At 46.0% G+C, this 15,197-nt stretch overlaps 2 protein-coding genes across 3 annotated transcripts; both read left to right on the forward strand.

Moving 5' to 3' along the window:
• The first annotated feature begins 3,667 nt into the window (after positions 1 to 3,667).
• si:ch211-199f5.1 (protocadherin-8) lies at positions 3,668 to 7,517 on the forward strand. 2 transcript variants are annotated; one of them, XM_034574779.1, is made up of 3 exons: positions 3,668 to 6,376; positions 6,485 to 6,686; positions 6,832 to 7,517. In XM_034574779.1, the coding sequence occupies exons 1-3, from the start codon at positions 3,911 to 3,913 to the stop codon at positions 7,143 to 7,145; spliced, it is 2,982 nt and encodes a 993-aa protein (XP_034430670.1). In that variant the 5' UTR covers positions 3,668 to 3,910; the 3' UTR covers positions 7,146 to 7,517. The 2 variants fall into 2 exon arrangements, with proteins under 2 accessions (XP_034430670.1, XP_034430671.1); XM_034574780.1 differs by having other exon boundaries at positions 3,669 to 6,376; positions 6,488 to 6,686.
• Positions 7,518 to 8,576: 1,059 nt separating this feature from the next.
• Positions 8,577 to 11,912, forward strand: cnmd (chondromodulin). Its single transcript, XM_034574210.1, has 7 exons — positions 8,577 to 8,648; positions 8,814 to 8,951; positions 9,457 to 9,597; positions 9,724 to 9,837; positions 9,916 to 10,069; positions 10,462 to 10,655; positions 11,193 to 11,912. Exons 1-7 carry the CDS (start codon positions 8,577 to 8,579, stop codon positions 11,418 to 11,420), a joined length of 1,041 nt encoding a protein of 346 aa, XP_034430101.1. The 3' UTR covers positions 11,421 to 11,912.
• The last annotated feature ends 3,285 nt before the right edge of the window (positions 11,913 to 15,197 follow it).

Genomic DNA, 15,197 nt, shown 5'->3' on the forward strand with positions numbered 1-15,197 from the left:
AAACACAACAAAAAACCAAAACATCCACTATCACATTTCAGACCATCAAACAACACAATTACATGTACTATGCAAATCGAGCCACAACAAACCGTGAAATTTGCACAACGCAATGAAAACAACCATCTGCTAAAGAACCTCGCGCAAACCATAAACAACCATTTACTTATCATAAATTCACATAAACTCCTCCGCGTCCCAGTTCAAAAACTAATGCTGTATTGTGGTGTGATAATCCATCCATCAGCGCAGCCATTTGACCCGGTTTAATGTAATCCAAAGAGAATCGCCCACACTGAATCTATGATCACCTTTGTTCTCATTAGAGGGAAAAAATCTGCCCACGTAATGTGGCTCGGAATTGAGCTGAAAGAGGAAACATCTGTTTGGAAACCTGTTTAATGAACCATCCTCGGTGGGCCCAGCGCTTCCCTGTGCTGCAGTAAAGGTGCGTTACGACGTCGCCCCGACACATCTGCATTCAAACGGATGTGAAACGCTCGCTTCGTATAAATTTGATGTGACATTGTAAATTGTTATCTTAATTTTTGTGCAGACATTCACGGCCTCGGGAGACGGGTTAACTATCGACTTTACCCGGACTTTTCCTCCTTCCTGTCCCTGCTATGAGGTCACATTTTGCAGTTTGAAGTTGTGTCTTCACAACTATCGACTGGTCATTTAATGAGGTACAGACATTGCACAGTTGGGCAGATGAGATTTTTTTTGGGGTGAAAACCTTTGTCTGTTGCATGTGGAAATGAGATCAGTGACAGTGAACCAAAACAGCTGCAAAACTATCACACCAAAACAATTCAACTGCTTTATAAAACGAGTGCAGTGCCCGTTGTAAACCTGCGTGTGTGGGATGAGCCGTGTGCTTGGACTGTGGTGATGCTGATTGCAGCTTTTCTTTGTGAAACTGTAAAAGTGACCGTTCACCCGTTTATTCAAAGTTCAGAGAATCAGTCGTCGTTGTCGAGAACGTGCTGTTGTCATGATCGATGATGTCACTTATGTTGTTTGCTGTTTATTCAAAATTGCATCAATATGGAAAGTATCACATGTCCAATTTGGATGAAATTTGAAACTGCACTTTAGAGCCTTAACTATACACATGTCAAGCGTGAATATGATAAGATGAACAGTTCTCGAGATAGACGTTCCACACAGACAGAAGCATTTCTGGAATTAGTAGATAGAAGACGAGTAGATAAATACTTTCCGTACATTTCAGTTGCATGAACGTACTGTACAGTCCCCATATCTATAACACAAAGGATTAGGGATGGGGACACTGAATTATGAAGCGGCTGAACTCCGGGAATCTTGACATTTCAGAACATGTATTAACCCCTGCACACTGTAACACAACCTCACTGCAGCCTCCAGGATTTCAGTCGGATTCTGGAAGCTTTTCATAGTGAGTCCGATGAGTATTTACATGGTTAGTCCTGTGTTACTGTTTCAGTGCTGTAGACAAAGCTCCCTGTGGACTAATCAATTCATGAGAGCAAAACACGCCCATCTATTCCAACAGCTCTCCTCCACTCTGCTGGAGAAGTTCATATTAAGAGATAAATTGTTTGGCAGATTCCACTTAAGGTACTGGGTGAAAGAACATTCATACACTGCGATTTCCAGCAGAACAAAGAGGTGCAAAAAAGTAATAATTATTTCCGGCGAATAAAATTCACTCAGACAAATCTTATAAGCTTCAGTAGAGGTTTGACAGAACATCTGAAAAGAAGGAAGTGCAGGGCAAGCACACACATTTTTTGGAAACTAAATAAGACAAAAAATAACAAATAAAACAGGAAATTAGCTTATCACAGGTTTGAAACTGTTTAAACTGTGCACACACAAAATTACAAGAAAATCTGTGGATATGTTGCTATAGTCAGGATTCCTGCAGCATAAGTGGCGAGCGACTGTGCTAGTGTTGACCGTACAGATGCGACAATGCAAACATACAGCAGCATTATGTGTCAAGGAATCCAATGTGCATTTTAATTCATTTTATTGTTATAATTAGACAAAATATTTGCACATAGTGGCATGCACAGGCCTGCATTGTGTATTGTGGAACGTTTGAAGTCCTGTTCCCCACACGTCCACTATGGGGAACACCTCCTTGTAAGGGTGTGTCTCACAGTTTTTGCATGTTGGCTTCTCTTTTTTTGTCAGTTGAAAGTCATGCTATCATATGCTAACCTACCTCTGATGTTTAATTTGTGTTGCTCCACATATGTAAAGATTGATCAATCTGAAGATTTGTTTTTTACGCTTGGTTTGTCAGAATAAACGGGGTCCAGCGCTTCCATCTAACAAATCGCAGCACAGACATTGACTCCACCAGTTACACAGGCTGTGGTGTTTATGTCCAACCTTTGACATGCATGGTTCACTACACAGCCAAAAGTCAGTGGACACCTGAACAAAGTATATGCGAACAGCTCATTGAATGGTTTTGGGACATGTCATTCCAAAACTATTGGAGTAAACAATCTGTCTCAAACACCCTCAGCCTCATGGAAAGGATAGTTTACAGGACTGGGGATCCTACATGCAGAGGTTTTCTCTTGCAGAGGTTGGTGAGGTCGGGCGCTGATACTAGCTGATGAGGTCATCTCAGGATTCCAGATTCATTCAGTGCTACAGGGCGGAGATGATTGCTTCTTGCAGACTAGTGCAGCTCTTCCACAACATACTCAGAAATCCTTCTTCATGGACTATTGTCATGTTGAAAAGGGAAAAGTCTCTTCCCCTTACTACTTTCAGAATTACTGCTCAAATATTATCTACAGTTATCCTCTAAAACGTATAATAGCAGTAAATTGGGACTAAAGCTCGACCTGAAACTAAAACTTCAAGAAAGTACTGCATATGTGGACGCCGCCGTCTACATTGGTGAGGCCATATGGAGATTCCAATCTTCGTGTTAATCCATGCATTAAAGGGTGCAGGAAATAAATGGTAATATCACAGAGCACCGAGTCCAAGTTGAATTTAAAGGTATTTGAAATTCATAGCAGCTGGGAGTCAGGCTGTGCCTTCACAGTGGGGGGGTTGTTGTTTAAACCCCGCAGATAAACATTTATTACTTTTCAATATGTTTCCCATGAATCAGGGGGAGATGGAGTTGAGGTCTCAACTTGAATTTGGAAAGATAAACAATCTCTTGATCTCGAAATTGAGAGAACTTATCTCTTCAAAATCTCTTCTGATACATTTCTCATCTGCTCTTATCCGGTTAAACAATTTAATTGGTGGATACAGACATTGTCTTTCTGTTCCGGGGGATAAAACCACGAAAAACAGTCTGCTATTGTTATATCAAGAGATTGATCCAGCATCACTTCAGAGCGAGTGGAAGATAATTAAGCTGTTCTCAAATGAGCAGCTCTCCAAAAACAACTGAGACGCTCTTTGCGAGCGCACGCACGCGTACACACGCACACCTACTCTTGCACTTGCACGCTCAACAGACAATAACCTAGACATCAAAAGAACGAAAAGGGGAGCTTTGCTAAATAAAACCATCACTCGGTAATGGCTGTGGCGAGACGATAAAGAGTGCAGGGACTATCTCCAAGCGGTGCCATATCTCCCTGCGCCTTTTTTTCATATTTGAGCAACTTTCCTCTAAAAACAGGCTTATAGCTCTTTTTTCATAAGAGGGTATTTTTAATTCTAAAGTGAGGGATTGGCCACACTTGGTCTCATTAGCATGAGGAGCCGTATAAACCCCCCGCCGCGGCAGAATTTGGAGCTGTGTCGGAGGCGAGGCAACAAGCGTGTCTGACTGGCTGCGCGCAAGAGGAGCGAGTAACTTTCACTTTCAGCACATCTCAGTTGGTACAGGCGGGGGCTGCATGGAGAGCCAGAGGTCTCGTCGGCTGCGCACACAATGAGGCTGCCCACCGAGGGGAAGATCACCGCGAAGATGATGCGGGGGAGATTTATAACTTATTGGTACCGGTGGATTATTATGTTTTCCATCCATCAGTTTGTATTCGCCTCGGTGGCACAGGGCGACGGGAATACTATACGATACCAGACCAATGAGGAGGACGCGCCGGGCACGGTCATTGGAAACCTCGCCAAGGACATGTCCTTGAGTCCGTCTCACTCCTCCAAGACCAATTTTAGGATGATGAAACAATTCAACGACTCGTTCATCAGGGTGCGGGAAAGCGACGGGCAGCTCACCGTCGTGGAGCGCATCGACCGGGAGAGGATGTGCAGACACACTCCACAGTGCCTCATCACTTTTGACGTGGTGAATTTCTCCAAAGAGCGCTACAAATTGATCCACGTCGAGGTGGAGGTGAAGGACATCAACGACAACTCTCCGGAGTTCCCGAGCAGGGAGTCCATAGTGGATATCTCGGAGAACGCAGCGGTGGGGTCCCGGGTCCCTCTGGACCCAGCCGCGGACGCAGACGTCGGGTCAAACTACATCCAAAGCTACCAGATCTCCGTCAACAGTCACTTCACCATTGACGTGCTCCTGAGAGCGGATGGGGTTAAATATGCGGAATTGGTGCTAATGAAGGAGCTAGACAGGGAGACTCAGGCGTCATACACCGTGGAGCTGGTGGCCACGGACGGAGGGAACCCGCACAGATCGGGGTCAACAAAGATCAACATCAGAGTGACGGACTTTAACGACAATAGCCCCGTTTTTGACCAGAACAGCTTCTCGGTGAGTTTGCCCGAGGACGCACCGGTTGGCACAGTCATCCTGAGCCTGAACGCAGTGGACGCGGACGAGGGTTCGAACGGGGAGGTGGTGTACGGGTTCGGGAAACAGGTCCCCCGCGAGATCCGAGAACTTTTCCACGTGGATAGTAAATCGGGCCGCCTGACTCTCAGGAGCCCCGTGGATTTCGAGGACAAACGCACCTACGAGCTGGACGTGCAGGCGACCGACCTGGGAGCCAACCCGACCCCCTCCGTGTGCAAAATCATCATCCACGTCACCGACGTTAACGACAATGCCCCGGAGATCAGCATCACCCCGATGACCTCCATCACCACGGGCATCGCGCACATCAGCGAGGCGGCGGAGAGGGACAGCCTGGTGGCGCTGATCAGCACCTTGGACAGGGACTCGGGTGTGAACAGCCAGGTCCACTGCACCTTGTTCGGCCACGACCACTTCAAGCTGCGCCAGGCGTACGAGGACAGCTACATGATAGTGACCGCGGCCGTCCTGGACCGGGAGAGGATCAGCGAGTACAACCTGACGGTCATGGCCGAGGACTTTGGGTCGCCCCCGCTGAGGAAGATCACCCAGTACACCGTCAGGCTCACCGACGTGAATGACAACGCCCCTCACTTTGCGAAGGCTGTGTACGAAGTTTCCGTGGTGGAGAACAACGCCCCGGGCGCGTACATCACCACGGTGGAGGCCAGCGACGCGGATCTGGGCAACAATGGCAAGATCACATACAGGCTCGTGGACAGCGTCATCATGGGCTCCCCGGTGAACACCTTTGTGTCTCTTAACTCGGTGTCTGGCTCCATATACGCACTGAGGAGTTTTAATTACGAGGTGATGAAAGTGCTGGACGTGCACATCCAAGCCAGCGACGGGGGGTCACCACAGCTGCAGAGCACAGCTGTCGTCCGGCTAAAGATAGTTGATCAAAATGACAACCAGCCCTCCATCATCGAGCCCCCGCTTTACAAAGGCTCTGCTGAGGTGTTCCTGCCCAAAGATGCACCTGCGGGTTATGTGGTAACCCAGATAAAGGCCACAGATGCCGATGAGGGCATAAACGCACAGCTGTCCTATAAAATCACAGAGGGGGGGCACCTGGGCTTCTCCATCAACAAGGAGACAGGGAAGGTGCACGTGAGCAGACAGCTGACATATGATCTCACAGACAATGTCAAAGTCACGGTGGCGGTCAGTGACAATGGAACCCCCGCACTCACCTCCACAGCCATTATACATTTGAGCTTTATAGAAGGGACCCTCCCGAGCTTGCCTTCCTTCGCCCCCAATGGTGGCGAGGAGCTCTTTGAATGGGACATGTCCATAGCCATAATCATTGTACTGGCAGGGAGCTGCTCTCTCCTCCTGCTGGCTATCATTCTCATTACAACCATTTGCAGCCGCAGGAGGAAAGAGACGAGGGAGAGGGGGTGCGATGAAAAAGAAGACATGCCCAACGTGGAGAAAGTGGAGAGCGGGCACATCGATTCAGTGATTGCCAACCACAAAGGGAAAGTGTTTGATGCCCATCCATTTCCAGAGAAGCCGCAGTTGGCCAACAGCAACACAACAGACACAGGCTGCGAAGATGGCAGGCAGACAGCAGGCATCTTTGAGTCAAACAGCAGGGTGACGGAGGGTAAATTAAAGGTACGTTATTATTATTTTTTTCAGAGATATTTCACAGTTTGTCACATACTGCGGGTGACTTTTTTGCAGTTTGACTCATAAATCTCTGCAACTTTCTGTCTGTGCTAGCAGGGTTATTCTACGTTGCCAGGATATGGGAAGGAAACCGTCAGGCCCATAACGATATGGAAGGGTAATTCCTTCACAACAATCTCAGCAAGAGATCCTCACATCAGCGGCAAGGACAGTGGGAAAGGGGACAGCGACTTCAACGACAGCGACTCGGACTTGAGTGCGGACGTGCACAAAAAGGAGTCGCCGCCAATGAACAGTGAGTATCACAAAAGCACAATGAAAATCAATAAAATAGGAATTCAGATTGGAGCCAAATGAAAGTATGTAAAGATTAAATCTAAGCCACACACTCAACAGATTGCATCCCGTCGCATTATGACTGATCTGGTTGTTTCCCGCAGGTCTCTGGGCGTGCACGAGCGAGTGCAAAGTGCTGGGACACTCGGACCGATGCTGGAGCCCCTCGGCCACAAGGCCCAACACGAGCCTGGCCTGCGCGCCGCACCTGTCCACGTTCTCCAAGACAGCTTCGCTCCCCCGGGACAGCAGGAGGGAGAACTACTACCCGGCTCACGTGAACAAACCCACCGGGCTGCAGAGCGTGTACGAAAAAGTCCAACACCAGGAATTTGATTACATTCTCGTTGGCCCGCCGACCCCGGCCAGAATACAGGAAGCGGACGAGATATCGATTCCGGAGTATGCAAACTCTTAAAAATGAAAAAAAAAAAATGGAACTCTTTATACTGTACAGTACTTTTATCTTAACTGACTCTATGTTGGATTGTTGCAGTGTTTTGTAGTTTGTCATGTGTCCTTTGGCTCATGTAAGACTGTTCATTTTCTCATGTGTAATATGCAAGATTTTGTACATTAATAATATATTTTTCATAATGATTCAGTGTAAAGACAAATTTTATTATGACTTTTCAAGAGCATGCATTATTATTTATGGGGCATGACCTATATGGACACTGAGGCTGAATGGGGCCTTTCTCTCTGCAGTGGAAAACAATCAATATGAAGGATTACCATGTTTATGGTAGATTTTGTCACATTGTTACACAAATAAACGGCTTAAATTAAAGCTAGTTGTTTTGCTTTTTCGACAACAGTTCAGTTATCTGGGCTTACATGGATTCAAATGTTATCGGACTGTCTTGAGGAAATGCTCACAAAAGACACAGCCTAACCTCAATTAGCCAAGTGAATGCATTTAATTTGCCTTAAAGGCTTATGAGCCACAATAAATCAAATGGTGCTCCGCAGCTAAATTGATAGCAAGCATAAGTCAATGTCATATTCCGCTCGTGGTGCACAATGCTGTTACTGTGTCGCCTCAATTTGCATGCAAATACTCCATTTCTGATCAAATGCTGTTACAATTACATATTTCAAAGGTCAAAGAATCCCTTCACCTTTTCTGATTGCCTCGCAGCTCCGCAATTATCCAAAAGAAACGCCGTTCTATCTGTTTCCAAGCAACAGCAGCGTCGCACGTTTGAATGTGTTTTTCTTTCAGTGTTTCTTCCTTTTATATTCTGATAAGGACCAAGTAACCTTGACCACAAAACTACAATTTCTCACATTTTCAAATCAGGAACTACACAATTAAAGTTATTTCGGTGTGTGTGTAAATACGTGTGATTTTGCAAGTCAGTACAGCACACTGTAAGAATATGAAGACCAGAGAAGCCTTGGTTCTGCAGGTGAGTTTGACTACTGGTAGTGCAATGCTCATTACTGCTGAGACCTTTCACCAGCACAGGAAATCCTAATACTCCTTATTAATTTCTGCAAGTCATCCTGATTGACATTAAACTATTTGAGGCTAAAAAGTATTAAAACGCTTCTCAGGTTAGACACCAATCTTTCAACCAACCGCTGCCTGTAAAACACGACGCCAGCCAATCTGCGATGAGCCGTGAATTGCTCCAAAACTCTGGTTTTAGTTTGGTACCACAGGATGGCCACCTCGCCTCAGGCAACCTGCACCTACAGGTAACATTCAGACGAAGAATTTAGCTCAAAGAATTTATATCAACTGCACGTCATTCACACTCAGGCGTTACATAGTCCTCCCGTCGGATAGCCCGATTCTCCAAAGAGAGGTAACAGTACCAGAGAGGAGATTATAGAGGCCAGCATGGAAGAGACTGTGGAAAAAGTCCATAATACCACTCATGGATACGGCTGTTTTGAACACTGCACTCCTCTGGTAAGACAGGCCTATTGAGCTTTGTTGGTTTAAATCAAAATGCAATTGGCACCCATGGCATGTAGCAAACTGTCAAATGTTGAGGTTTCCAGGAGTTTTTACTTTTATCCTGGATGCTGTTCGCCGGGTGTGATTTTCTTCCTTCTGCTCACTGCGAACTTTAAGGGACACAGCACATCCGGCACCTCTGCTCCGGTCAGTCGCCTCCTGAGATGTGGCGCCGCGGTTCTCATCGTCGGTGCCGTGTTGATGCTGTGTGCATCCGCGGCTGCTCTCTACCTGTGGAAAGTCAGCGATAAAAATGTGAGTGGCGTCCAAGGACTATGCTGCAGTTTCATGGTGCAATAACAGATATTGGAAAGGGTAAAAGCCAGGATGTCATTGGTGGGAAATTGTCAGAAGAGATATTCAGGTTAAGACCAGAGATTCCCTGTAAATAACTAACACAATGCAGGATTACACTTTAATTTGATCTACAATACATATACACACACAATTCATAAATGGTCTCTCACTCCATCCTGTAAGAATTATGTTTATTTGTGTCCTAATGAGCTCACATGTAGGGCAAACACCCCCATCAAGGTCTGCAATAGCATCTCCTGTGGCGCTTCACTCAAATTCTCAGTGTGCTAATGCAGGATTTCTGTTGGAGAAGAAACATCAAAAACACAGAGCAGGGGAATAAGTAGCATGAAGCTTTTTGTTTTTTTTCCTTCTGTATCTCACGTCTTTTGTGTTTCCCTCAGTGTGATTTACATAACTCCACTAATCAGTCATTTTAACGTTCCACTGTGATTGCTGCCAGGTTTATAATGTTCGTTACAGCATGAACATCAATGGGGAGGTGAGGGAGGGCTCCGTGGAAATTGATTCCGACAACAACCTGGAGAGATTCAAAACTGGGAGCGGAGCCGGGGAAGCGGTGGAGATTCATGACTTTCAAATAGTGAGTGAGTTTTGTCCTTGTTCTCTCTTCCTGGGGTTTAGTTCAGCGGAGATTTCTCCTGTGTGTGCTCGGGAAAAATAAATAAATAGAAGCTGTCAGTGTAAACATCTCTGTGACTCGGTGCAGGGGATTACTGGAATTCGCTTCTTCGGAGGTGACAAGTGCTACATTAAATCTCAAATCAAAGCCAACCTTCCACACGTGGGAGCTCACAACAAAGAGACGCTAATGTTCGACCTGGTACGTACACAGCACAGCACAACACAGCTGCTGTCAACACTGATTTCTATGATATTATCTTTATTTTTCTCTTTGCAGATGGATGAATTAATGCCAGTGAGGTTTGACGAGGGGTTCCTGGTTTGGGTCGCAGGAGGACAGCCGCTGACGGACACCAGTTTTCTGAGCAACAAGATTCTGGGTCTTTGTGGTGAACTTCCCATTTACTGGCTCCAACCTGCTTTCCCCAAAGGTCGTCTTCTCTTTATCTTCCCCTTTTTCATTCATTCCATCACACAGGTTGTATAGAAAAAACATCCCGCTACCATGCATCATACATTTCTTCATAGTTTTGTCTCGCCTCATTCTCGCTGACACAGTCTTGCCTGAGAAGTTTGTGAAGCACCTGAACATCTCAAACATTATGAACTACATTTAGAGCCGTGCACCCAAAAGAAGGCACCAGTCGTCTATTAAAAAAGAATGATCTTGAAATATGCAAGAGTGCCTGATATCACTGCTGCTGATTGAATTATTCAGGACGCCTGAGACAGACCCAGCTATGTGGGATTGAGCTCTGAGGACACGTATGTCGTCTTGTGGATGTTGACCCAATACTCTCGTCTCTCGTGGCCGCCGTAACAGATGGGGAAAGGAGAAAGAGAGACACGCAGCGAGCCAAGCGGCAGTTTAGCGTGGAGGAGTTGGAGGCGCCTGCCGAGGCGAGGGACCCGGTGAGTCACGCCGAGGTCGACGCCTCCAGAGTGGTGGAAGGAGACGAGGAGGAGGGGGCTCAGTCGACGGCAGGGTCGGCATACAATCCTGAAAACCCCTATCATGTGAGTAGCGAGTTCGTCAACAACGCTGTTTGTGATAAACAAGACTCCAGAGCTGGTAAACTGATTAACTATCAAGGGGCACAAACCGAGGCCTGAAGCAACCCCTGAAGTAACATTAATTTAAGAAGTTAAGTTTTCTCGGTTTTGTCAACACTTTTTACAGATGAATGCATAAAATCCTCAAGGAGCCAGCCTTGTTAAAAATGCATTCTCGCAGAAATAGAAGTTCACGGCGTGGAAACGTGCTAAACTGGATCTATTCCTCCAGTCAGCGGGGTGGGTCTTCACCGGTGCTGCTGTTTGGGGATGTGTCACATTAGTAACTGTAATCACAGGTCACCGGGTGTAACAGCCGCGAACCAAAGTGAAAATTCCCACCGGTTATAAAAATTCATGTTGCCTGAGAGAGCCGGAGTCACGTGTTTTAAGAGGATGAGAAGTTTTTTTTTTTTTGACAACATTTGAATTGCAAATGTGAGTTCAAGTTGAAAAAAGAAAGTCTGCTCTTCAAAATGAACTCTGCTTCACAAACTGCAGCGCAGCGGAGCGGCCGGAGAGGAGGGCGCCGTGACCTTTGACTCCATGTTAGACCACCAGGGGATCTGCTGCTCGGATTGCCAACGCAGCTACACTCACTGTCAGAGGATATGCGAGCCTCTGCGCGGCTACTGGCCTTGGCCTTACCACTACAGAGGGTGCCAGGTAGCCTGCCGAGTCATTATGCCCTGTCGCTGGTGGGTGGCTCGCATCTTGGGTGTTGTGTGAGGAGAAAAGCACGCCACATCTGTGAGGGAACATTGCTTCTTGTTTTCCTCCCAAAGATGAAAGAAATATCTCTACATTCTCAGCTTTGATGCGGTTATTTATTTTCCGGCTTTGACTGTAAATACCATCAGAGCTACACCTGTTACGTGAATGTATGATTATCTGTGCCCTAATCCGGGCTGTACGACACATTTCACACATAGATGTTACATAGAAACAGCTGCTTTCTCTTTGTAGGCTTGCACCGCTGCTTTACATAGCTACAGTAAAACCAGGACACATAAATGACATATTCCTATTTGCAGCGACACGCTCACAAATGATTCATTTTTTGCATCCTGTAATACGCCGGCTTAATGCACTGTAGTGTGTTTAATGGAGGGTGTGGGACTGAGTCCAAGCGCTCGGCAGATCATGTACCTTTTCTGACTGAATAGGCTTCAATAAATTCTAATTACAGTATATGCTGGCTTTGATGTAGCTTATTTTGTGTGTGTGCGTATTTGTGCATCTGTGCGTGTGTGTGTGTGTGTGTGTGTTTGTTGTTTAGGTGTTACTCAGGTTGTGGGGACCTAAATCTGTTTACACCCTCACATTATGGGGTCTTGTCTTTGTCACGGGGGGAGAAAAAGCAAGTCCCCCGCCTGCAGGACATGAATCGTTAAATGTCAAAGTAATAGGTTAATGGTTAGAAATGCATGTAGGTTACGGTTGGATTAGGTCTCTCAGAAATGTCCTCTGAAGTCATGAAGACCCAATGTGTGTGTGTGTGTGTGTGTGTGTGTTAGTGTGTGCGTGTGCATCACATGTTGTTTCCATGGTTCCACAGGGTGCTTTTCTGATAAAACTGAAGTGACAGCAATGGTTGCCATAACTTACATTCACAGCTCAGAATCAGTTTGAGGGCAATGCAATTTGTGCACACTGTCATCTGCATTGATGTAATGTGAGATGAGTGTCATGGCAATGATGGAAAAATATTTCCACAAAAGTGACATTTTTATTAAATAAATAAATCAATGTTATTTTTTTTTTTTTCTCCTCTATGAGAAGAGGAGGAGGGACGATGCTTCCAAATAACACGATCACAGAGACAGGCTTTTTCCTTTTCTATTTTTTTTTTTTTTTTCCTCGCACAGCTGCTATTGGGACTTGTGGCATAGCCATTCTGAAAACCTCAAAATCAAAAGAAATCAGATTACTATCTCCAAAGCCATATGCCAACTTTCTAAATAATTGAAAGGACCCATGTTGCGATCAAGACGATTTCACAGGGGGTGATCCAGGCACATCAAATTACAACAGATGTGAAATTGCACCATATCTGCCACTAAAACCACATTGAAACACACAAAGAGATGCTTGTCTCTTTGCTTGGAGATCTTCCCCGGTTTTCATGGGGGTAGAGGTGCTTATCACATCGGCAGTGCTGATAAGACGGCCTCTGTGCTTCCGTAGGCTATATAATATTAATCCCTCTCCCACGTCTGCAGATGCACTTAAAGGAAGGTGACAAGCATGACATATCCAGGACCTCCTGATGGCTCATGCTCTGGAGTGCAGCCGCTAAAAGAGCCCCAAGTACCCTCAAGTGATGTAAATGTGCAGGGGGAGTCCAATTTCCATCACAGCGCTGTCACTGCCATGGTCATTAAACTAAATCATCCCGCTGTGTGTCACACGGCTCCCATTTTAAAGTCCTCTCAATAATGGAGTTATACTTGGACTGCAGATTGCAGCACAACAGTGGCTGACCTAACAGCAGCCACAAGAGTTTCCTACACATTAATTCGTCTTCAGAAATCGCAGGAACACAGTGTATATGTGGTTAGGAGATTACCTAGAAATGATTTATTAATTGAGAAACGTCTCAGCAGCACCAGTTTCACTTCAACAGGTCGGCTTCTGAAGTCAGCAACTGGAGCTGGAATCTAAATATTACGCGTCATGTGCCTGTTGCTGTCGGCGGTTTTCCTTGGGTTTCACTCAGGATGCGTTGATGCAGCAGCGAAAGACAAAGAGCTCCGAGTCTATGCAAGAAGAAGAAGATGAGAAGCACACAGCGAAAAGGGGGAGAGAAAGAAAACACATCAACACAAGCAACAGCTCAAAATGGCATTTAAACCGAGAAAAAAACACATAGCTCAGAACAACAGCAGTTTTGTTATCCCGAGGCCCTGTCTCTAAAAAAAAAAAACTTGTTTCCTTTTACAATTCCTCTCCTAAGAAGAGAAATGTACCCCCGTCGAGTAGAAAAGACGAATGTGTCGGAGAGCAGCTTCAGTGTGTGAGACAGTGGTGCCTTTTTGTTTGTCTCCCCTCTGGAGCCAAGCTTACCCTGGGAGCCCTGCAGGCCAGGGAACAAACAGAGCTCTGTGAGCACTGACCCACTGTGCCCAGCAGCCAGACTGCAAACCTCCACTCCTGCGCTAATAGGAAACCACAGACGAGGAGTCCGCAGCGGGGGGAGCTTTCTCGCATCCACCTGTGCTTTCATCATTGCCCATCAAAACAAGCAAAGGCAGGCAGGGAGCTCTGGTGCTCTGGTGACCACTGAATCAAAAGCTTTTGCACCAACATCCCCATGGCACACAAACACTTTGTGAGCAGAATGCTTCTGGGATGCCGTAGCTTGCTGGTTTATCTCGTGTAGCATGGATTTGGGCTAATCAAGCCCGTGCACTGGCTGGAGCTCCCTATGAATACGTCAACAGCCTGTCATGAATTTGCCTGTAGTTGCCCAAGAGGCATTAGAAGTGTGAATAGAAGTGTGAAGTGAACCACTCTAGTAAACGTGTCCTACATTTGATTGCGTGTTTTCCATTACGTCCCGACATGAATGAAATAAACAGTAGTGACAGTCCATTTTGCACCTTAACCAGAACACAGAAACCCTTTTAGGCAAGCTCATTATGTTTTTCTGCAAGAAAGCACCGCAGTACGTTTATAGATGTTGGCGTTGTGAAAAACCTGTTACCCGCAGTTTTGCACCGGCAGTAACAAGCCGGGCACAGAGTATTTGTCTTTTCTCCCGAATGGTCAGAAATAACATGGTGGGACGGAAAAAACGGGGGGGGGAGGGGACGGTTCGGTACAAGGCTTAAATGATTTTTAATCCCATGGTTGAGTGACCACTTGCAGCTCTGCCCAGTAAGTCTGACTCTGCCTGCCATTTGCAGGTCTCTCGGAAATTTCTTTGCCATTGGCTCGAGTGTCCGCTTCACTCTCTCCCTCTCCCTCCTATTTAGTATGCAGGCTCCAAATGGCCATTAATTAAATGCCTGCTGGTATTGTATAAAGATCTCTGTTGTGTTTATTTCATTTAGTTAAAACTGTGAATAGTCGACGCACCTACTCGCATTCAGTGAATTACACTTTCTATGTAATGGAGCACTATAGCCATCCTCCTGGGAGACTCCATTAGTCTGTGCACACTGCAGGGATTTCTTTATATTTCACTTGGTTGCATGGTGTCCTTTTTTGTCTTGAGACGTGCTGTATGTGTGACAGCGGCGGAGGCATCCAACCTGCAGTGGATGTCAAGAGTTCCTCACCGGAGGTGGGCAGTTATCTTTTACTACACAGCAGGCATGAGCTCCCTGCAAGGACACGGCATAATCAACAACATAAATCATCCTGCCTCACCCACATCATTCTCCTCTGCCTGTTAGTGAAGTTTGATTTTTGAAAAGAAACGCCAACGGGATCAATGTTAAAAAGATTTCCCAACAAAATATGACATTTGAGAAAAAAAAGTTCACTCATCCTAGGACGAAC

The sequence above is a fragment of the Hippoglossus hippoglossus genome, chromosome 21 (genome assembly GCF_009819705.1).
Source record: "Hippoglossus hippoglossus isolate fHipHip1 chromosome 21, fHipHip1.pri, whole genome shotgun sequence".
Lineage (NCBI taxonomy): Eukaryota > Metazoa > Chordata > Actinopteri > Pleuronectiformes > Pleuronectidae > Hippoglossus > Hippoglossus hippoglossus.

Bases quoted from the DNA above. Each gene is read 5' to 3' on its own strand.
- cnmd (XM_034574210.1), top strand. From the start codon at position 8,577: ATGGAAGAGACTGTGGAAAAAGTCCATAATACCACTCATGGATACGGC. The intron at 9,838-9,915 runs GTACGTACACAG...TTCTCTTTGCAG, and splicing joins AGACGCTAATGTTCGACCTG to ATGGATGAATTAATGCCAGT. The intron at 10,070-10,461 runs GTCGTCTTCTCT...CCGCCGTAACAG, and splicing joins CCAACCTGCTTTCCCCAAAG to ATGGGGAAAGGAGAAAGAGA.
- si:ch211-199f5.1 (XM_034574779.1), top strand. From the start codon at position 3,911: ATGAGGCTGCCCACCGAGGGGAAGATCACCGCGAAGATGATGCGGGGG. The intron at 6,377-6,484 runs GTACGTTATTAT...TGTCTGTGCTAG, and splicing joins TGACGGAGGGTAAATTAAAG to CAGGGTTATTCTACGTTGCC. The intron at 6,687-6,831 runs GTGAGTATCACA...TGTTTCCCGCAG, and splicing joins GGAGTCGCCGCCAATGAACA to GTCTCTGGGCGTGCACGAGC.